This window comes from Falco punctatus (assembly GCF_963210335.1).
Source record: "Falco punctatus genome assembly, chromosome: 7".
In the NCBI taxonomy this organism is placed as follows: Eukaryota; Metazoa; Chordata; class Aves; order Falconiformes; family Falconidae; genus Falco; species Falco punctatus.
In genome coordinates this window covers 65,523,292-65,546,169 of record NC_137587.1, presented here as the reverse complement: position 1 = coordinate 65,546,169, position 22,878 = coordinate 65,523,292, and the positions used below count along the sequence as shown (strand labels likewise).

General features: G+C 39.1%; 1 protein-coding gene across 4 annotated transcripts in view; it reads left to right on the top strand.

The window, feature by feature from the left end:
• LOC308067799 (protein FAM169B-like) overlaps positions 1-22,371 on the top strand; it is a 47,852-nt gene extending 25,481 nt beyond the window's left edge. For all 4 annotated transcript variants that reach the window (XM_080397250.1, XM_080397251.1, XM_080397249.1 and 1 more), the window contains exons 4-8: positions 5,465-5,550; positions 7,161-7,335; positions 14,909-15,091; positions 17,468-17,596; positions 21,977-22,371. In XM_080397250.1, the coding sequence (XP_080253376.1) occupies positions 5,465-5,550; positions 7,161-7,335; positions 14,909-15,091; positions 17,468-17,596; positions 21,977-21,984 (581 nt within the window). In that variant the 3' untranslated portion in view covers positions 21,985-22,371. The remainder of the gene's footprint in view (positions 1-5,464; positions 5,551-7,160; positions 7,336-14,908; positions 15,092-17,467; positions 17,597-21,976) is intronic.
• The last annotated feature ends 507 nt before the right edge of the window (positions 22,372-22,878 follow it).

The following is a 22,878-nucleotide window of genomic DNA, read 5'->3' as shown; positions in this document are numbered from 1 at the left end:
TAAGGCCTACATCCACTGGCTTTTAGTATTTCCTTTAAAAAGCATGATTTAAAAGATTTTACTAAAAGTTCTTTGTTTGTGGATTTTATATGCTATAAACATGTGGCCAGCCTTCCTACACACATCAAATTTGACTGATGTGATTTTTTTCTTTAGATCTAGAGTTTTAATAAATTTTCATTACTTATCTAAAGTCTGCTGGTGTGTATACATACCTATATATATGGGCATATACATTTGAAGTATTTTGTCCAAATATTTTTCCCACAGATTTGGAATTGACTCTTAAGGCAGGAGACTGTTAATGTGGCAAAGTCCATGTGGATTTGCTTGCCTATATGACCTTTTGTTCTGACTAGTAAACAGATCAAATTGTTTCAAAACTAATTCCTTCACAGAAAAGCAGTATTTATTAACTCAGTCATTGTTACTCAAGGACATGGGCAGAAAGTTGAAACACTAAGCAGGTTGCATGACTTCTTTTTTTTTTTTTTCTTCCCTTGAGCTTTACACTTTTCTTGTGAACTTGAGTTTCATTCATATGGGACAGGCAAACAGTCTTGCTATAGCTGATCTCTTCTCTTTCTCGTGTGCTTTCTCCAATGTGTCTGCATTTTAGTTTTACTTCACACCAGGAGTGCTCTTAGAAGCAGATTTCCCAGTTGTCCCTTGTACTGTGCTTTATTTCATATCAAGGGGCTGTCTCAGAGTGCATGAACTGGGTTACTTTTGGCTGAAATGAAATTAGAGGATGCATTCCAGAAGCACACTGATGGGCTTTTAGTTTCCAGCATTAGGGTAGAATTTGTGAACATCAGGTTCTCTGCACCGAATTATTTTGCTCTGTGAATTCAGTCTTGCTAATGCAGACATGGCCCACTGATTTTTTCCTCTTGCAATGCATTTGGACATTTCCAAAGTCCAGTGGGGGAATGCAGCCAAGGGTGTCCCAGGATATGCTGGGGCAGATGTGCTTTACTGAGAAGCAATTGGAAACAGAGTAGAAGGTGCAGCTAGTGAGGGTGTAGGGCATGTTTAGTTGTATATTTCTCAGGTCCTAGTGTGGATAGTGAAGCAGCAACAAGTGTTAGAATCCTCATTGCTTTGTTCTGCCACAGCTCACATGATGCTCTAAGACCATATCGTATTGCTCCTGCGAACCACAACCTTCCTCTGCTCCAGTGGTTCTGCTGACTGGTGACTGCCAAAACCTTGGTGGCCTTTTTTGATTTAGTTCTCCTCTCTAGCTCTATCCCTGACACCATCAGTTCCTTCAGCTTTGTTTCTGGTAGCTCCCCACCATCCCTCACCCCCCTAAAATGAACTTTTACAATGCCTTGACAGTTGCTGGGGGTAGCCACTCACCTAGGTAGTACTGTAATCTCCATGAGAAAGCTGTATACCTTCTGTGTCTTAAGTTCATATGTGATGGGATTTCCTCTTTAGCTTCATATGTGTTTACCTCTATAATGGTTAAGTATTGCATAGATAAAATGATGTATATAATTCTTATTTTGCAGTGGATATTATTTCATACTTATTTCCCCCCAGTTCCCAAAGAAAATATTGTAAGTCTAATAATTTATGTTTGAAAAATAATATAGACTCAGGAAAAATACTGGGTTTAGCAGTCTAGCTATAAGTTTGCCTGTGAAGAGCTGTAAAGTTTGATGGCATTTAATTCTTGAACCTAAGTTAAAGAGGGTTGATTCCAACAACATCTTGATCAGATGGGTTGTCCAGAAGTGATGCATAGCTTGTTGTCTGAAATGACCTGCATATTTCAAAGAGAATATGGGTATGGCAGCTTTTCCACAGGACTTGGTCTTGGTTGGGAGCATTTTTAATTTATTTTTGATGGGCTGAGTGTTCTGTTCTGTTAGTATATCTGCACAGATATTTTTATGAGAATGTAAATTGTGTTGTAAGGGCTTCCAGAGCATAGCATGGGTGATTAACATCTTTATAACACTAAATAAACATACCCTATTGTGGCATTTTCTGTATGCTGTATATAATAATTTACAATAACTGTTAGATGCCATGGAACATTTATCACAAGACATTTGCAACAAATCACTGAGTAAAACTCAAATTATAGAAGGAAATGTAATTGGTTGCAGGAAAGATATCTATCTTAGATACTTGAATGGCTGCAATTACTGCAGCATCTGCATGCCTCCCAAGATGTAATGTATTTATTTTGATAAGACTCTTAGGAAAAGGGAGAGAAATGCTCTTATTCCATCTTAAAGACAGGGAACTGAGGGACACAGCTATTCAGGGTATGTCAGTGTTGCAGGATGCTGTTTAATATAGGATCTCTGAGCTTGCTGCAGTATCAGAGCTGACTTAGGCTTGGTTGCATGCAACTACTTTTTGGGGTAATTTACCATTCTCCTTCCAAGGTGGAAGTTTGGCAAAAACAGCCTCTGTAAGGGTGTCATTAATCTGAAATACTGCCAAAATTAAAGTCAAGATGACTTAAGATAAAGAACTGGTACACTCTATTTTTATTAAACAAACTCAAATTACATCTCAGATAGAGCATTGCCTTTAATTTAGTTTGTGACCGAGGAATGCATTTCAGCAATTCAGATGAAGGCTGGGGAAAAAGAAGTACCAAGCTGGATGTTGCTTTAATTTTTCTGCTTTACTTTGTGTGTAGAGTCCTGGGATGTGCACATTTCATTTAAATACTTGCACACCAGTGTGGGAACATTTGGCCAGCATAGCCTAGAAAGTAAAAATATAATCCAGACATGGATTGGGAAGGGATCCATGTTTGCCTAGCAAAAGGAGCCATTTCATACATTTTATAATCACAATTGCATTTTGCTTAGTGCCTAATTCAACTCAGTGTTTTTCAGTACTGTATTCCAGATACCCGTAGTGGTGTGTAATTGTGTGCTTCACAGGCTCTCAGCTTCTTGCAGCACTCTGAATATGTTTGTTTGACTGCAAGTGATCAAAGTACTGAGGTTTAGCAAGCTAGTGCTTACAGGGCAAGCCACCTAAGTGAGCATGTATATACTCCATTAATAGTGAACTGAAATGATTGGGCTTAATCCATTTCACCTAGCCTTGCAATTGCAAGATCAAGCACATCAAGTCTTGCAATTGCAAGATCATTGTAATCGTATGCATCACGATTCACAGGGTTCAGCTGATGCGTGTTATCTTACTGTTCACAATAGCTTGATCTCTTATGATCAAGTGAACATAACCAAATGTCTTGGAAAGAACAGCAAGACTGGGAAAGGAGAGTGAAGGAACATGTGGTCTCACAAAACATGTTTGCATTTGAAATAGTGTTCCTCAAAGTTGATTATAAAATGAAAATGAGAATATGGGGAAGCATGGATGGATTTAACAGCAGACCAGATGTTGACTTGAAAAATGATAACAAAAAGCAAAGTACATATCTTTGTGTGAAATCTGGAGAAATGTTTTTCCTTCAAGGAAGGCATCCATATAGATAAGGTTGCTCAAGTAATGTGATGTGACAGTTGCTATGTCAACTAGTGTTCCCTTTCACACATTTAAATTATTGAATAGCAGAGTAAATGTTCATAAAAGTAGCTCCTTATAACACAGTTATTTATCTTTCTATTTTCCTCAAAGCTTTTATAAACTTTTCTGACCTTTACTGTGTGTCTTGTATGTGTCTGAACTATGTGCCAAACCTCTGTGCAGCTCCCATTAAAGTCAGCATTTGGCGCATTATGTCCCCTTTGTCTGACTCAGCTCCCCTTGTAGCTGCATGTTTCATGGATATGTAATGGAGCAGTGGCTGCTTGCATTTGAAAGCAGAGTGAAGGGACTGAGGGAACAGACTGAATCCATCATAGAAGGAGTATGAAACTCCCATGCAAGTAAGTGCATAATATTTAATGAATTGAATCTGGTGCTATAAACAGGCATCTGCCCTTGCGTGTAATACTTTCTTCATTGTTAACCCAGTATACAAATTGTAATGCTTTTTGGCATATGCTTTAATAATTTATTTTAAATATAAGTTAGCTAAGCAGAATGTCCAGCCTTAAAGCCAGTGGGAACTGGTGGAGGCTGAAGCAAAAAGGGAAGCTAACCTGTGTGCATCAGTGTGATTTGTATAACCTGAGGCTAAAACAGATAAATCCTGTTAAAGTGATTTCACTTCCTTGTGTTTGAATTTGTCTCTCACTCATAGATGGTTTTAAAATTTTCTTTTGTTTGTCCCTAGTTGGGTAGCTTAGAAAACCAGTAGACAGCACGCTCTTTTAGGACTCAAGAGATGTGAACTCCATGCTGTTCCTTGCAACATAATTCCTATATAATAATTTATCTTTTTGTCTAAAAATAGGGATGCTAGCTGCCCTCTTGGAAGATAGTAAAGATAGTGGTGTTCTTGAGCAGTCCTGGAATTGTGGCCATGTACTTTCTTTAGTTGGATTTCACTACTGTATAGCTAATAATAAAGTTCTTTTTGCTGAAATGTTTGCTGCTTGATGTGTTCGTGGTCATAAATTATCATATTTCTGTGATTATTCTAAAATGTGATGTGAACTCTTCAAATCTCGTCTATATGCTTTGAAATGACCCTGTGTTAAACCTTTTCTTTCTGAACAGGGCTTGGGAGCAATTTCAGTGTCACTGTTGCTACTTCAGTCTTTCTCTTGTAAATCTAACGGCAGGCAATGAATTCTGTAGATGAACACATAGAAGTAGGGTTTAAATACTTATTTCTGCATGTGTGAAAAGTTCAGGAAGGATGGGAAGAAGTGGGGTGCAAGTTTTGTATAACATCCACACAAGGACTTGACTTACGTGTAGGTTGGTCATACACTTTTGCTTCAGGGCAAAGTGTATCTTTCTTACATGTATATGTCTGTCTTGTGGTGATAGAAACCTCTCTATATGATTTGAACTTCTGTGAATATTTATCTATGCAGAGATTTAGGAGTCTGTACTGTAAAGGTACAGGTATATAGAAATCCAATCACATAGGCAGCTGAAAAGCTATTTGATAAAGCACATATGAAAACTTTTGCGTTTGACTTGTGTGGGTACAAATACGGGCATGTATGCATGTGGACAGGGGAAAGTCTGAAAAAAACTTCAAAAATGTAACCTTTGACTAGGTACTCTCTCTGTCCTAAATGCCACTCAAGTTACTGTGCTACTGAACAGGTGTTACGCAGGAAATGGTTTATTCATATGGCACACAGGTTGTCACAGCAAAGTCACATCAATTCATGAGAAAAGTTACCTTTACTTTATGCCTTGTGCAGTACTGAAAATTGGATGTCAAGGGACATGGAGATGAAATCGAAATACAATTGTTGTTCTGCTGTCTTGCAGCACATCAAACTGGAGTCAGCTGTGGGGAGAAGTAGATCTGAGGCTGCTTGTGGAGAGGTTCAGAACCAACTTTGTATTTATTTGCTGGTAACATGTTCCTTTGTCTTTTTCTTTTTTGTAGTTTTGGCAGTTTATTTGAACCAGTGTTGGTGGCCTGTTGAAGAAGTAGTCAAGACAGCTGATCCTTCTAGAGATGGGCTGATTTTGGTAAGGATGCTATTTTAAATAGTTGCCTTTATCCTGGAACTTTCCAGCTAGAACAATTGTATGTAGTTGTCTGTGGTCTCCTACAGCAAATGCTTTATAACCTGTGGGATTTGGGCTATGTGGTTCACCAAGTACTTCAGGTCTCCCGTTGCACAGTGACATGCGCATTAACCCTCTCCAAACAATTTTCTGCATGCAGTTTGATTAATCTGTGGGATTTATTTTGCTTTGGTTTTAGTTTACCCTTACTGCTTAATAAAGGAATAATCAGAAAAACTGAATGAACTACATTAGTAATAACTCTTCATGTCAGTGTTGCTTGACTGACTGATGGGAGATGTTACTACCCCTGGAACAATGTCTTACTAGCTAGTTATGATTTCTTTTACAATTTCTTTTTTTGCCTTGGATAATGTTTATACTGTGTTAATTTTATGAAATGGTTGTTATTGAACAGTTTCTATATCTGTAATCCTTTTTCCAAATAAATTATCTTAGTGGGTTACAACTACTTTTTCATAATTTGAGAGATTTGGGTAGCCTATAGTCTGTTTTCAGCTAAGAAGTCTGATGCCTATTGCATGTGAGCTTTTTGTTGCCCTGACAGTATTAAGTCAGTTCTGTTTCCTATCCAACCCTCTGTGTCCAGCTTTGGTCCTTAACGACTCTGTTCCTTTATCATCTTTCCCTAGTATCTGCCATACATAAAGTTTAATTATTCACAGAATTAAGTAGGCTTTTTTGTGGGTAACTGGACTGGAGGGATTTTGAGATACAAATCCTTGCAAGATAGAACTTAGGAGCAGAAACACAGGCCTTCAGGCGTTCAAGCATCTGCTGAATCAACAGAGAATGAAAAGATATCTGAAAATAGACAACTTGCCCCTTCTAGCTCATTGCCAAGATGTAGTTTATCATTATTTGTAGAAACACATTTTCTTTTTCAGCATTCATATAAAGCACGTTGGCACTACTTTTAACCTTGATTATCAATACAGTCTTGTTCCTTTATATTTCTTCATCTCCCTGTCTTGTTGGTTGTCTAGTAAGAAGCATGGCATAAAAACTAATTGTTCATGTTACACCTAGATTCTAAGCTGTTTGGGACAGCCTGTATTTATTCTGTTTTGTGTAGTGTCTACCTCAGTAAGGTCCTGGCCCACTAAAGTTCTTTGATGCTGTGGCAAGACACGTAGTAAGGGAGAGGTGACCAGGGTAGCACAGTGAATCCTGTGTTTGTTTCACATTTGGGTAGGATTAGATTGCCTTGATCCTGTTTCAGAATCTGTGACTAGTTCACTGTGACTACAGTCGAGATACTTCTTTTCCTGCTGCTTTAGAATTCCTCTCTGTGACAAGAAGATATATGTCAAGCTTTATAAATTGTTACTAAATTATTCTATGCCCTCTGGATATAGGGTGGAACACTGGGAGAAACTGTTTTTGCTATTCCATCTGAACCAGTTCATGAGGTATTTTCACCACATTAAGTGCACATGTTTACTGACCTCCTCGTTCCCAGCCCCTTTTAATTTTAAAGCCTTTTATGAAACACAACATACTATTCTCTGCTTCATTTTTCCTTGGTCTGTTTTTGTTTGTTCTCTAAGGTCCAGACATTTGGAGAAAGGATTGTCCTCTTTGTTCTGAACTACATTATTTTTGGAATGCTGGAAGGGAGTTCGGCTAATGATGCATTCTTTCTACCTCACTCTGCCACTGAGTGTGCCAAGATACTCTGGAGAAATGGCGAGGCTGTTGCATTTTACTCGGTCAAGATGAAAGGTAAGGTCATTTTAGAGACACGTTTCCATTGGTTCCTAATAGCTAGAAATGTAATCCTTTTGTTTATCTTTCAGTATAAATAACCCTGGCTCTCATTTACATTTTTATATCAAATCTCTCTCAGAATGAATCTGGGGAACAAACCTTCCCAGAATTTGGAATCCATCCATATTACTTTCATTTAAACACTATGGTTCCAAACTCTATTCTCAGTTACACTGAGTGATCTGAGGTACTGTACTAGCTTATTCTGAATGAAATATGCTTTAATGCAGCCAAGTAGAAGGTTGTACATCTAGGAACAAAGAATGTAGGGCCTACCCACAGAAAGGAGGGCTGCATCCTGGAAAGAATGATATCTGAAGAAAGGAGTACAGTTCACAGTGGAAAACCAGTGTATCAGGAATGGATGGTGTCAAAAAGTAGCAATGTCCTTGGATGCATAAGGGGCAGTAGCTGGGGTGTGTAAAGGAAGGTGGTGTATGCACTAATTCCATCCTGGAATGCTTTGTTCAGTTGTGGTACTCCCAGTTTAAAGGATGTTTAATTGATTTAATCATTAATTGATGAACTAGCATAGAAAAAAAACAAAATGCATTTGATTTTTAGGGATACTTGCACCGGTATAAGCTTTAGTGAAAGTCTTTTATCAAATAGCGTTTGTTTTAATGCAGGTACATTGCTATTAACTCTAAGTCTAGAGTGGAAAAGGTTTCATTAGAATAACTCCAGGTATGCAGCTGAGTATGTACCCCCATGTAGGAGCTGGTTACCCGTCTGTGTTTAAGATTCATGGGTGTCATCTTGATACCATCAGCTTAAACCTAAAGAAGTTGGTATCTTTGGAGATAAATGTGTTGTTCAACCAGCAATCAGTAGCTATCTGTCCAAAAGAGGAGAGCAAGAAACAGCTGGACACCTGTACAAATATGGATTGCTTTGGATTCCAGAGGACAGTCTGAAGGTGCCTTGTCTGATGGAGTCTCAAAGGCCAGCAACAATAAGAGATGCTCTACTCTTACTCTGCCTTGGGATGTGCAAAATACTTAGACTGAGGTGTAGCTTGTACACCACTGTGCAGGTACAGCACTACTGTAGTATCAGTGATGACTCAAGTCACAGGCTATGATAAAGGAATCTCGTATGTATCTGTGAATATGCTGATTAACTGGTTTGTAATTGGCAAACACTTCAATTGCCTTAGTACATTTTCCTTTAAGTCCATAAATATTTCTGAGCAAAGCTTTTGGAAAGAAACACTTGTATAGGCTGTAATGATTCATGCTCCAGTAAAATAAATTTGCACAGTAGTCTGTTATGGGTGGAGTATTAGCCAAGTTGAAACCATTTCTGAGTAAGCTGAGAGTCACAGTTTGGTTTTAAACCAGGTCCACATAAAATACAAATTCTTCAAGTCCAGCTTTGTCAGCATCTGTCTTTTGTTGCCAGTGTTTTGTTTTTTTTTTCTCTGGGCAGCTATATTTGTTAGTTTTTGGCCTGTGTCACAAATTACTGCAGTCTTTTGCCAAAGCCTTTTCGGGAAGCTTGAAACCAATTGGTTTTGCCCCTTTTTGCTTTTTGCTGTATGCATTTAGAAAATAATTCCGCTTTCTGAAGTTCTGTGATTTCAATTTCATACCAGCCATGCTCTGGCTGATCCTATTCTCTCTACTTTCTAGAAGAGCCATGGATTTATTAGGTCCAAAACAGGCTAAGATAAATATACTGTCTTAGAAGTTGTATTTCACATGGTTGTTTTAGATATTATCTTTTTTTTTATTATAATGTAAGATCTTTTTCCTTTTACTGTCCTGATCAGAACATTTAGTAGGGGCAGCTTTAAGTGCAGGACTTCATGTTGTGCTGGACCTCTTTACAGCTTCTGGTCTGACAAAGAAATTATTTTCCTGTGTGCCCACCATGTGATTCTGGTTCCCTTTATTTCCATACTCTGCAATTACCTGGCCATTCTTTATAGTTATATTTCCTTCATTAGGTAATTGAGACTCTCATGCTGATGTTATATTCAACTGTATTTCTCATCTGTGAATTTTCCATTACCTACAGTATGACAAAAAACATGCATCAGTGGAGTCAAAAAAGCCAGAACAGAGCTGTAGAGCATGGCTCTTTCAAACCTAAGTCATCTGCGTGAATCATAGAATTGGTGACCAAGGAGGAGGTAGTCTGTTCTATCTTTGCTACAGATTTAGTATGCTGCTATGCAAACTAAATTTTCAATGTACTTCAGTGACTCCAATTAACTGTCTTGGCAATATTGTAAAGTCATTTCCATGTGCCAGTTCCTAGGTGGCCTGTGCAAAGTGAACTTGGTAATTTTGGTCCAGTTCCACACATCCATCCATCTTATAAACATCCTTAACTGGATCTCTTTTGATAGTCTAGCTGAAGAGGGACAGATGGTCTTGAGCACCCGCCTTGCTCAGAGACGCAGTAACTGCAAGTCAAGGTTTTGAGACAATTTGGCAACTACTGACACTGGCCGTCCTGCACCTGTTGTGTAGATAAACAGAAGACTCATTCTTCAAGGCTATCGCTTTTCACGAGCATTAAACACCTTTATTAAAACAAAATTTATTCATGACTACACAGATCATCAACCTAGCTTCTCTGGTATGTGCCTATTCCTGTCCAATGACAGGCATGCAGCATTTACCACTGGGTGTACTAAAGATTGATGAGACGTACTAAGCCACTAATGAGGCTGATAAGACACTTTGTCACGTGCCAAGATAAATGTCTCCAATTTTATCGATGTCAGCAGCTTCCATATTAGACAGCTGAGGAGTTAGACCTCACCAAATGTAACTACTTAAAGGTACAATGGGAAATGATATTTCCCTGTCCCAGTACATTTCTTTGCAGACAGCAACATGAAAATGAAATATTTTGCAGAAAGCCTTCATATAGATTCTTTGGTTTTGAGATCTGTTTTATATTCTTTTAATTATTTCTTTCAGATTTTTTTCTTGGCATGCCCTAAATCTGTATGAAAACCTCAGAAAGAATGTGTTTTGTGTAGTGATGTAGGATTAATGACCATGGTTACTGACACTATTTGTTTTTGTGTAATGAGACCATATAACTCCCTGAAAGTTTTTTATTTACTGAGGACTAGTAATTACTGAAAATGGGCTTTTACCACCTTCACATAAATGTCAGGAGAATGTAGAAGATTCATAACACAAATAAATCAGTAAGGAAGTTGGAGGATACCATGAGCCAGGAGTGTCTTAGTCCCTTCAAGAACAAAACAGAACAACCCCCCTTTTTTATGTACAGCTTTTTTCCTACTATTATGTATTACTGTTTCTATAACACAGAGGAGCTGCCCAGTTGCAGACCAAGGTGCCTGTGGTACAAAAAGCAAAGGAGTCAGGTTGTCAAAGCTTGTCCCTTCCCAGGCTCGCAAGCTTGCTGTGTCCCTTTTGTCAAACCTTAGTAGTAAAACTGTGGAGAAAAATGGTGTTCTCTGTGATGGGAGTCAAACCAGCCTTAAAAAATTTGGTCCTCTGAGAAGACTGTAAAACATGCAGTTGAATCAAGAGTAAATGCATTGTTGGCTTACCATTCATTCCTCAGAGATGCTCCACAAATCACAGTTTGGGAACACCTGACTGCAGAAACTCTAAGATGATACAAAGTAGGCAGCAAAGCAACCCTGGCACAGTCTCTGTTTTTTCCTACCCCAAAGCCTTAGAGATGGTCTTTGGAAGTGGCTACCAAAGCTAACAACTTTCTTCATACATGTCTTCACAAATTTCTTTTAATACTTTGGTGGCCCAGGTGGTATTCTCTAGAAATAGATCCCTAAAAAGAAAATAGAATATTTTTTTTTCACTGATTACATACATTTCTTTTTGGGGGGGGGGGGGGAAATGAAATCAAAATTAAAGTTAACCTGACAATTAGCTGAAATCTTGTTGGATAATTGCTTTTGTCTCCCTCTGTTTTCTAGCAATAATATTTTTAATGTGCATTTCTGAGACAGACTGAAGGTCCTGGCTGTAATAAAAATTAAATGACTACATACCAGTCAAGACATGAATTAATTTAATTTTATTGAAGCCAGAACCTTTGTTCCCCTTCCCACATACAAACTCACACAATGGGTTGACCTTGAGTTCTATTCAGCAGAAATATTCCCCACCCTTTACACAAGCACTCAGCTTGCTTAAGGCCTGTCCAAACATGTGTGTGCCAAGCCAACTTGTTCAGCAGGGAAATAGTCAGTATGCACAACCTTGTTTTGTTTGGGTCTGTTGGATGTGGGGACTGGATTGGGTTTTTTCTAGTTTGTGGCTCTTTGGGAATGCTAATGGCTGTCTGCTTTCCTGCCCTTGTAATATCTGTTTACCATTTTGCTGGCTCATAAGTTGGTCGTTTGGCACCCGTGACCTAACCAAACAGATCAAAGGCTTTCAAAGGGCAGACTGTATGAATACTTCCATCTCCATCGCCAATGCCCTTATTTTCCCTGTCTCCTCCCTCACCCCAAAACTTAGTCTATTTGTGTGATTCAACAATGAAACAAACCTCTGAACCAAATGTTTGAGAACCTAGTGGTCACCTCTAGGCCACCATTAGCTTACGGTAACCTCTGTGCCATTGGATGGGAACTAGAGACAAAGTGGCCTTTGTTCCAAAGGTTGGATGGTTTGTTTATTTTATTTCAAATGGCTGTGGGTTATGACTCTTCTAATATGTTTCCCAGAGACAAGGTGAAGAATGGCTTCATGGTTTCTTTATTTACAGTGCCTTTAGACATTGCAAGTTTTTGTCCTCAACACAAAATTAGGAGCGCAGACATAAATCACTCAGCTCCTGGGATTGCTGCACCGCAGTCTCATCAGGATTTCTAGGAGACAGACTATATGAGATAATAATAAACTTATAAGGACACTTAGAACATGCCGGAATTCTTAAAGCTGTTGACTTCATGAGGAAGAGTTTGTCCCTTTCTTAGAATGTATGGTGCAATACTGCTGGAATCCAACATCTCTGTTGGGCTGGCAGCTAACAATGGGACTGGGGATATACTCAATTTTTTGGCTCATGAAAAAAGAGTAACTACTCATCATGTGTTACAAATATTGAAAGGTTATAAACGCCACCACAAACCATCCTTTTCCAACAATGTGCTTGAACATGTGTTTGAAGTTAAGCATGCACTTTGATTAAGAGGGGTGGACCAAGCCTGGATGTGAATGGATTGGTTATGTAGCTACGTACTCTTGTTGTATGGCTGAGTATGTATGATGGTGGATTCTTGCTAAATGAAGAGCTACAGCCTTGACAAATCAGGGTCTAGAATTAAATATAGTCATGCATCCTTTGCTGAATCGGCATCCTAGAAAAGAAGTACTCAAAGTCAGGCCTGGTGACTATCAGCAAAAGGTGCTAAACACCAACTCAAGGAAGAGAGGTAGACCTTAGTTTAAGATAGCTATGGGGATGTGATAAAGAAAAAAAGGGATCTATTAAGTAAAAAGTTTATACTGGCATTTAGGAACAGCCATTCAATAGGAGATCTGTGAAACTGTGGGATAGGTCTTAATGAAGTGATGGAAGTTTCATGTCTCAAGACACTGAAAACTAGATTGAGTGGTACACTTGTAAGTGGTAAGAAAGAAAACTGAGGTGGTCTTGGTGAGATTTAAGCAACAAATTAAGAAAATTTAATTTTTTTTGTTACAAAGGCATGATATCCGTTTCTGTTTAAACTGCCATGGACCCAGATAGAAGCAGTGTAAAATCTTTGTAAATATATTTTTTTCAAGTGAAAATAAATCAGTGAGATGTTTCTGTGGTGACCTTATCCTGTATGTAGGTAATTGGTGAACTGATGTTGGTCATTCATTTTAGGGTTGAATGGCTTAGGCTGTCAAGTAGTTTGAGGTTCTGTTTTTATGGTATTCTGCAATCAATGGAGGTTGAACAGTGAATTGCTAATGTATCTCTGCAATAGGACCCAAAGTTCTTTAGGGAGAACATTAAAATTGTGGACCCTGAATGTCTGTCTTTAATCTACTTTCTCTTGACTCCAGTTTGAGTTTACTATACATGATTGCAAAATAAATCCCTTGGTTCTAATTGGTTTTGACAGTTTTCGCTGAGAACTGAGTTTTAATAGTTTGGAGGCTTATACTGGACTCTGTATTTTGTCCTCATGTAGAGCATTATGTCATGTCCCCATGATTTCAAGTGACTGACTTAATATGTTTATTAGCAAGGACTGTCCTTGAGTGAAAACCCTAGTTTAACACTGAAAATAGTAATTCAGGTGATGGACTAGAAGCACATGCATGTGTGATAAATTACTACTTGGTAGAAATCAAGTGACTTACAAAGGAGCACTTACAGTACTTTTTTACAGTGCACCACTCAGTTGTTTATGGCTTTGTACCCAAATGCCTTGATTAGTGTCTGTACTCATCTTCCTACAGAGATGTGACTTTTGTGTGCTGCAGTGTAAGGTTGAACCTAAGCTGCTGCTGTGAGTTTAGCTGTCACTTGGATTCTACTTGCTGCTTTCTCAGACATGATTCTTCCTCTTTGGAAAGTCATTTGCCTTCCTGTTATGTCCTGGGTTGTTGGGGCTGCCTGGCCTCTGCTCTGTTTTCTGAAGGAGGCGAGTGATGGACTTCCCTTCTGGCCTGGAGTCACTGTGAGCATGAGCAGTTAGGGGTCTGTTTCCAGTTTCAGGTGGAGCAACCTCAATGCTTATTGTGTGGTTCTTTTACCAACAAAGGCTTGAAGACGACTCCTGGGTATGTGCTGACAGTTAACTGAAAGAGAGAAATATTCTTTTGCACGGAATTTAGTCAACTAGGACTGGATCAAAGACTGAATATGCAGTAAAGGGGTTGTATAACATTCTGACCCCTAAAAGTCAGAAAGAGATGTACATGATGGGGCTAGTCAAATTTCATACTTTAGGAGTATTATTATACCATTTGGGAAGACACAACAGCAATGTATGCAGAGGCCAAAAAGAGCCTCTCTTCCCTCCCTGCAGTCACTATAGCTTAAACAGTATTAGGAGTTTTTTCTGGAGGCCTTCTCCACTGTCCAGCTGCATCAGGCAGGATGGACCTTCTGAGCATTTAGATCATGCTGCATTGTGTCGTTCAGTGTATTTCATAAAAAGAGGTTTTGGGATGATTTACCAGAATAGCAAAAAGCTTAAGGAATATACTGAGTTTACATTCAGAATATTTATACCTCTTGGGCTGCAGCCCAGTTACATCTTTTTGGTGAACTTTCTTCTGTACATTAGCTGTGTACCTAGATAGTCTGATTATGAAGAATCAGTCTGGAAAATACTAGGGTGAGACCTGTCAACCACGTGTTAAGCAGGCCTCTCAGTTTGATGGCACCAATCTTCCTCTTGGAAAGTGTTCTACTGTCTATGCAAATATACTTCAGTTAGGGTCCTCGTAGCCTGTGGAAAAGTATCAGAGCAATATTTGTGGCTAGAATCACACAGCAGTTAGTGTAGCAATACCGATTTTGATTTCAAATTCATGTGGTTTTTACTGCCTGCTTTCAGGGAGCCTATGTGATGGTACAACCCATCATTGTTACTTGCTGCCGGTTTTGGATACTATTTTTGTCCGGAGAAGGTACAGAAGAGGTGGCCTAGGGATGAAAATGCTGCATGATTTCTGTCAGTCTTTCGTGGCTGAGGATGCCTTGGGGATCAGCTGCCCTATTTCTGCTGCCATGTATCAAGGTAAATCATTTGATGTGGAAACGTTAGGTAAGGGTCATGTATAATGTATAAATTTCAATATGGTCTTGGCAGGATTTTCTTAACTGTGTAAGAGTTCAGTGCACTTGTCTGAACTCAACTGAACTGTTGTTAGTGTGCAACTGGTTACTTTTCTTAAGACATCACAAATTTCCCGTAGGCCAATATTTGTGTAAAACAATGGGAAGCATAAAACTTATACTGCCTGTTTGACATTTTCATCTCACTTATCTCACTGTCTCTTAGAAATAGAACTGTGTCATTGCCCTAGACAGACGTACCCATTTTATTTGACACGAGGGAAAAGAATTGTAAGATGTTTGTCAAGCCTACACTATGCACCTAATGCTCTTGTAGATACCGCATTTATAAGAAATTAGATTTAATGAGCCATATACCTAGACTCTGCTCATTCATCTAGTCACATCAGTACTTGTTTTGTATTGACTGTCTTTGAACATTTGGTGCTTTTAAAAGATCACCGAGTAGTTATATATCTTCTCTGTGTTCAGGTTGAAGTTCTGGTTTTGCTAGTAAAATTTACACAAAATATCTGTGCTCACATTATTTATAAAACTGTTTTCTTCAGGAAAGCATTTTTTCCCAAAGTTGCTCTCTGTATGGTATACAGTCTTTACTATAATTTTCTGGGAGATGTTTCTCTTAACTTATGGCTTTACAGCCATTTCCTAGTAAGTGGCAACAACATTTTGACTGTATCTGTTCTTTCTCTTGGTCAGTATGTGCCATTGAATGCATACAAATGTACTCTAGGAGTTTCTTAGATACTGCTACTTCTAAATTCAGGAGGGAATAGTATTGACAACATTCTTTCTCTTCTCCCAGTAATGTTCATTTTTCCTACACCAGGCATTAATGGTTCAGACACTATAGATGAGAAAGCTGCATTTTCTTGTGTTAATGCTAGCCAATATACTGCAAGGCTCTGCTTTCATCTCAATGAAGTTTAAAGCTAAGAGTGAATAAATTTCACTTGTATCGTGTTCTAATTAGATTTTCTGGGTCCTGCTTTTATACTAATGCTGTAAGTTAAGTTTTGAGTATAGTGAAGTCACTGCCTGTTTTTAATTTCATTTGAACCACAATCTCATACTTTTAACAAACCTTTTAAGTGCAACCTTTTAGTCTAAATCTCTGTACTAAATACAGTTTGCACTAGTATCTTATTTAATGTGCTACAGAGGCCTAAAAGGAAGTAAAAAGACATTTATCAGATATCTCTGTTTTGGTATATACGTTACTTTCAGTAGCTTCTATTGAAATGGTTACTATAGTTTGGATATCCTTGAATAAAATTAATGATGATCTGCTCATTACTGTAAGGCAAATGTTTACATACCAGAATTAGGGTTTTTGTTTCAATAACCCATTGTTAAAGTCAACGGAATGTTGAAGATAAATTACCCATTCTGTAGTATGATGAAATATAATGGACAGAAGAGAGCATGAAAATAATTCTGTTGTTTACAGATTGCTGTCTGAGTACAGTTGATGGAACTGACAGAATGGTGGTTAAGGAGTTTCAAAATGCCCTTTAAATTTTTTGAACTGTTTGTTCTACAACATATGCCTCCTCTTGGCTCTGCAGACATTCTAAAGAAACCTCTAAATAAGACAGATTTCAGTTTGACAACATAAGCAAACATAAATTTGATTGTTTATCCAAATTGTATTAGCATTAAGTGTGTACTGACAGTGGTAGGAGTCTGTGGGTATATGGTTTCTAAAGGCAATTGTACATCTGACACAGGTACCCCTATTACTCCTCTGTCAGCTCTTCCTGTTTTCCACACCCAAAGAAGTAAGTGAACTTCAGCGATGGAGTACAGGGTAGAAGTAGTAAAATGGAGGGTGTTATTGGTCCAAGAACAAACCGATACAAAGCTTTTGTTTATAAATAGAAATTAGAGTAGCATTCTTAATGGTTAAAGCTGGAAGATACTGAAACACCTTTCATCACAGAGTGGTGAGGGTGAAAAAACCTGCATTTCTGTTCGTCTAAAACCTAAGTGCCTGGAGATAGTTCTGTGATGCAATGCCAGAAGAAGGTGGATCAGTAAGTAATTTCAAGCCCTGTATTTCTGTGCTCACAAGGAAGCAATCTAGACTGAAGCAGATGGACAGGATTCACTTGTGCCTGTTTAGGTTGTTTCCACATAGACTTCTCCTAAAAACCCCAGCTAAAAGAAAGAAAAGGAAGGTGAGAAGAGAGAAGAAAAGATTTCCAAAGGAACTAATGAAAGTAGGTCTGAGAGCATTTCTGGGGTAGAATACACTCCCTCTTCAACTGTACTTTTCACTCATTCATGCTTTTACCCCTTTATTTCTCCTATTCAGTTTGCCAGAAATTCTTGCAGACTTATCCTGAGGAGCAGAAGCGACTGTGGGAGGTGGAAGCACCAGGAGATTGGAGCCAACGAGTGAATATCTGGTTAAAAATTCAGATGGAGTCATCCCCTTCAGGAAGTGAGTAAAAATAAACTGTGAAATTGGCCATGTTAGTTATATAAAGATAAGAAAGAAAATCAAGGGTTAGGTAGCGATAATAGATAGGTCGTTTCTCTGTTGTTTGCACATGGCGGAACTACTGAGTGTGCAGTCTAGTTCACTGGTCTTTTCCCAGTAAACAGGACAATTCTTACAAATTTTGAAGTAATGAAATTGAACTACAGAGCATCTGAGAGGTACTGAACAAAGCACAGTCTTGGCATAAAGTGGCTGTAACTCCCATTGCAGTGCACTTACAGCAGGGTAGATGTTAGCCCAAAAAATTCCTGTTGCACAACACGAAGTGTGGGTTATAGAGAGGGGTTTGTTTCTCCGAAATTGCTACAAAGAAGAAATTTGTATGGCCACCGGGCAATGTGTTTAATTACCTTCAATTTTCTGCCAATACCACTCTCGGATGGAAACACAAACATTTTCATTATGGCTTTTGGAAGATTCCAAGTACTCTTCTACAGGGTAAATCCTTCATGCTGGGAGAATTTTTTGCCTACTTCACAAAAGATAGTGACAGAGTGGGAAAACCATTTGACAGTTCATATGGGGATCTTGTTGATGTAATCTGTTCAGCTGACTCGGGCATCCAGACAGGCCCCTCTGCTGCATGCACACAAGCTGTGATAAACACTAGGTTACAAAAGAAGGGCACACATTGTCTCTTTCTGAAAGTGCAGCAAGGAGTGCTGCAGAGCAAATTGCTCCCATGCCTTCCCACATCTATCCTGCTTTGTATTGGCATGGGGACCTTCAGTTGAGACATTGCGTTTCATCTTGTCTGCAGCACCCCACAGGAGAGTTAAGTCAGAATTTAGCCCTAGGCTGGGCTCCTCTGAAGCCATTATATTTATGTTCCTTCATGCTTTAAACCAACAAAAACTGGTGTTGCTCTTTCCTTTAATCCATCTTGCTAAGTTCAGTTTATTAATGGCAGTTGAAGAGAGCTATGATCAGATCAGCAAAGAGAAAGCAGCTCCTGGAGGACAGTATACTTCCTTTTTTTTCTTTCTTCTTTTTGCTGTCTTCTACAAAAACAAACAAACAAACAAAGAGAAATGAGCCAAAACATGGGCAAATATAATTCCACCAGAGTGGCTGTCAGTAAAAAATAGGTGTAAGGCCTGGAGCTGCCTTAGCCAGTTATGCACGTAAATGAGATATGTCTACAAAAACAGGAAGGAGGGAAAGTATAAACCAGAAATGGGGGTGGGGTGGGGAGAGGTATGTTGTATATATATTTATATGGATCGTGAATTACAATGTGATCTTTATAGTGGAAGGGAGCAGAAGCAAGTGAATTTGGCACTAAAATGTGTAACAAAAATCTGTGTTTTAAATTATATTCTCCACTCTGGTGCACAGCTCACTGGGCATCACTTTCCTTTCCACTGAATGTGCTGAACAGGCTTTATTTCATCTATCTTCAGTGGAAAATCAACCCACTGTAAAAACAGTATTTAAACCAGTGTGTAATACGTTTATTATATATGTTTTACATATGAAATCTACTTGTGTTTCTCTTGTGCTTGTATTATCACAGTACCGTGCATATTATGCACCCAGGAAAATACCAAGGGAGAGTACGGGACAGAGAATGCCTGCTAAAACTAGGGGAGAGTTTCCCTGTTTTTGCTTTGTCCTAAAGGCAGGATTACTCCTGCGTAGCTCTGTCTGATAGCTGGTGAGGAAATAACAAGAGAATTTTCCAGGGCTTCATGCTGTCTCTTTAATAGTAGCTAAAGCAGAAGCATTTTCTGTGTGCAGGAATACTTTGTCATCTGACCTAGTGTGCTGCTTGTGCTTCCAGAGTTGTGGTATAGGGGTGCAGAGAGGAAAGTGAGGTGGCATAGAATAGAAGCTACTGAGTTATATGCTTATGTGTTCCATACATGCACAGTCCTTTAGATCTTCTGCAAGTTTGCAGATGACACCAGGCTAAATGTCAACCGCACCTGAGGGATCTGGATAAGCTTAAGAAGAGGGCCTGTATGAGCCTCATGAGGTTCAAGAAGGCCAAGCGCAAGGTCCTGCGCTTGGGCTGGGGCAATGTCCTGTATCAATGCAGGCAGGGGATGAAGGGACTGTGAGAGCAGCCCTGCTGAGAAGGGCTTGAGGATACTGGTGAATGAAAAGCTGGTCATGAGCCAGGGCCATGCCCAGAAGGCCAGCCATATCCTGGACTACTTCAAAAGAGTGTTGGTCAAAGGAGGTGATTCTTCCCCTCTACTCTGCTCTAGTGAGGCTCTGCCTGGAATACCACGTTCAGCTCTGGGGCCTTTAACATAAGAAGGACATGGACCTGTTGGAGCGATTCCAGAGGAGGCCACAAAAATGATCAGAGGGTTGGAGCACCTCTCCTATAACAAAAAGCTGAGAGAGCTGGGGTTGTCCAGCCTGGAGAAGACAAGGCTCCGGGGAGACCTTATTGTGGCCTTTCAGTACTTAAATGTGGCCGATAAGAATGATGGGGACAAACCCTGTAGCAGGGCCTGTTGCAATAGAACAAGGAATAATGGTTTTAAACTAAGAAAGGGTAGATTTAGTCTAGATATAAGGAAAAAAAAATTACAGTTAGGGTGGTGAAACATTGGAACAGGTTGCCCAGATAGGTGGTAGGTGCCCCATTCCTGGAAACATTCAAGGTCAGGTTGGACAAGGCTCTGAGCAACCTGATCTAGTTGAAAATTTCCCTGCTCATGGCAGGAGGGTTGGACTAGATGACCTTTAAAGGTCCCTTCCAACCCAAACTATTCTATGATTCTATGATTCTATCTTTAGGGGGTCACTTGGGAACATAGTGCTTCATTCCTTGCTCTGTTATGTAGAAAGCAAAACACAATGTAATTCAATATTGTCAGCTCCAATCTGGATCTATGGCAACAACCATGAAAACAGACGAGTCTTACTCTGCTCTGTTTCCTTAGATCTCCATCGACTTTTGCAATGCTATGCTTTGGAACAAAATTATTGAGAAGAAAAATTGAAAATTCTGATCATATTACATTTTTTCCCACCAGTACTCAGGATTGAATATTATTAACGTTGTTGTAAGAATTCTGCAATCATAGATATTCCAAAAAAGGTTTCTATAACCCTGAGGTCAGAATTTTAAATTTTGCAAGGTTATGTGGCTGCATCTAGTGGCAGTACAGGTAAACTGCAGCACTCTGTTTACTGCAACTGATAGTTCAATCTGGATGTGCACAGGTACATAGACATACATATACATACACGTATTTCTGCCTGCATGTATACATATATCTATAAAAAGAAAGCTCTTTAGCATGTTGTCACACAGAGCTGCAATAATTCATTCAAATTAATTCTTATTGTTTGAAAAATGAAGATATTTATTTACAGCAAATAGTCTCAGTAATAGGAACACAGTGATGTTTCTCTTCTGGGGTGAACTGGAGGAGCTGAAATCATTGAACATGATTTGATCCTAGTGGCTAAATCTACCAGGCAGTGGACTGAGGTGTTTAAAGTAGTTTAGTAATATACACAAAGCATGTAACTGTGAAGCTAATGCAAAAAATAAGCAGACTGAGCAAGAATTAAAATCAATTTTAAATGATTACTTATAATCCTGTATCTGAATTGGTCAGAGATCTGCATTTTCTGAAAGAGAGGAAGGGATATGGGTTTTTAGGATACGTATGCAATGGCTTTCTGAACAGAACTGTGATTTTTCCTGTGCCTGTACAGGGGCTTGAGTCTGACACCTTTACAATGAGTAAGCCAAGCTCTTTACAGTCCTAATTATTTTATCTCGCTACTGAGCTGCAGATCTGACTATGGTTAGCTTTTTGCAGGACGGAGGCCTAAAACAGACTGAGAGGTTTGAATAAAGCTTAAACCTAGTTAGGGGTACATGTATCTGAGAAAACAAATCACAGTAATTAAGCTTTTTCAAGTAATAAAGAAAAAGGAGAGACGAGTGGAAGCAAAACAAAGAGCTGTAGGGGTTGTTTCCCCAGCACACTTTGGTTGCCACACAATTAAATCAGTTTGTTTTCTTCAGACATGGGTCTCCTGGGGGAACTATGACAGCACTGGCCCCTGTGGTGCACACTCTTGCGTTATGTGCTGTGGTCATGGCTGCGGAGCCCACCCAGCCAGATCAAGGCTCCGTGTATTCCCAGTTTTCTTTGTGCTAACACTTCTGGGAACTCGGGCAGAGCAGCAGGAATGAAGCTGTTCTATACAAGCAATGCAGCTAAGTTTCTTGCCTGGCTTGTTTATGGTGGCCTTGGTTGACAGAGGCATTTTGTATTAGGATCAACACACTGTTTATGTTGTTTGTGTGTAATTTGGTGTTCCCTCTGTCGTTTCTAATTTCAGGGTGTTGAATACATTCCTGGTGATGCGCAAGTGGCAGGAGATGCCACAGAAAAATAAGATGACACAGCAGCAGCAAGGACTCTAAATTCACAGGATCCTGAACAAGAGGACTTGGAACAAGGTGCAGGCAATACTTAGCAATGCAAAGGATTCAGAAAATGAGCAGAGCAGACCCTGAGGGCTTAGCTGGAGACAAGGCCACCAAATAATTTAGAATTATAGCATAATTGCACTTTGAAAAATCAGAAAAATCTCAGTATAGTCTTAAGAATGTAATTGACTGTTCATAATTTGTAACATTGGAGAGATTTCTTCAGGTAAGATACTTCTTTTTTTTTTTGCAAGACACGTTCTCCATCTTGTGTTTTGTTTTAAATAAAGCTTTTCTTTGCTAATTGTCCTTTTCTTTTTCTTCTCACCAAGTAATTAAGTAGTAGTTGAGCCTAGTTATTTCCCTGCTCTGAAAATATTTTATTGGATTGCATGAGATGTCCAAAAGGGGATAATTGGAGGGCTTGTAGATACTGATATAAGAAGCTATTTCTATGGAAACCAGATCTTGCATTATGGAAGAGAGATACCACAACACACATCGCTATCAGAATGACAGCTGTAACCTTCCTTTCAAAGTGAACATTTGATCCTGAATTGCTTTCATTTGATCTTTTCTAGCAGAAAAATCTGCCGTAAACCCTGTGGTGGACAGGGTGGCATACAAACTCCATTAACGCAGAAAAAGTTTGGTGCAGAAAAAACAGTGAGCGAGCTACAGGCTTTAAACTGCCTTTAAATTCAGGCTCTGTGATCATGCTATGTGTAAGTTCAGAGTGTAGAACTTTGTGTAGATTACATATTACATGTTTTCTTTCCTGTAGGCTCTTTCCTAATGTTTTGCATTTAAT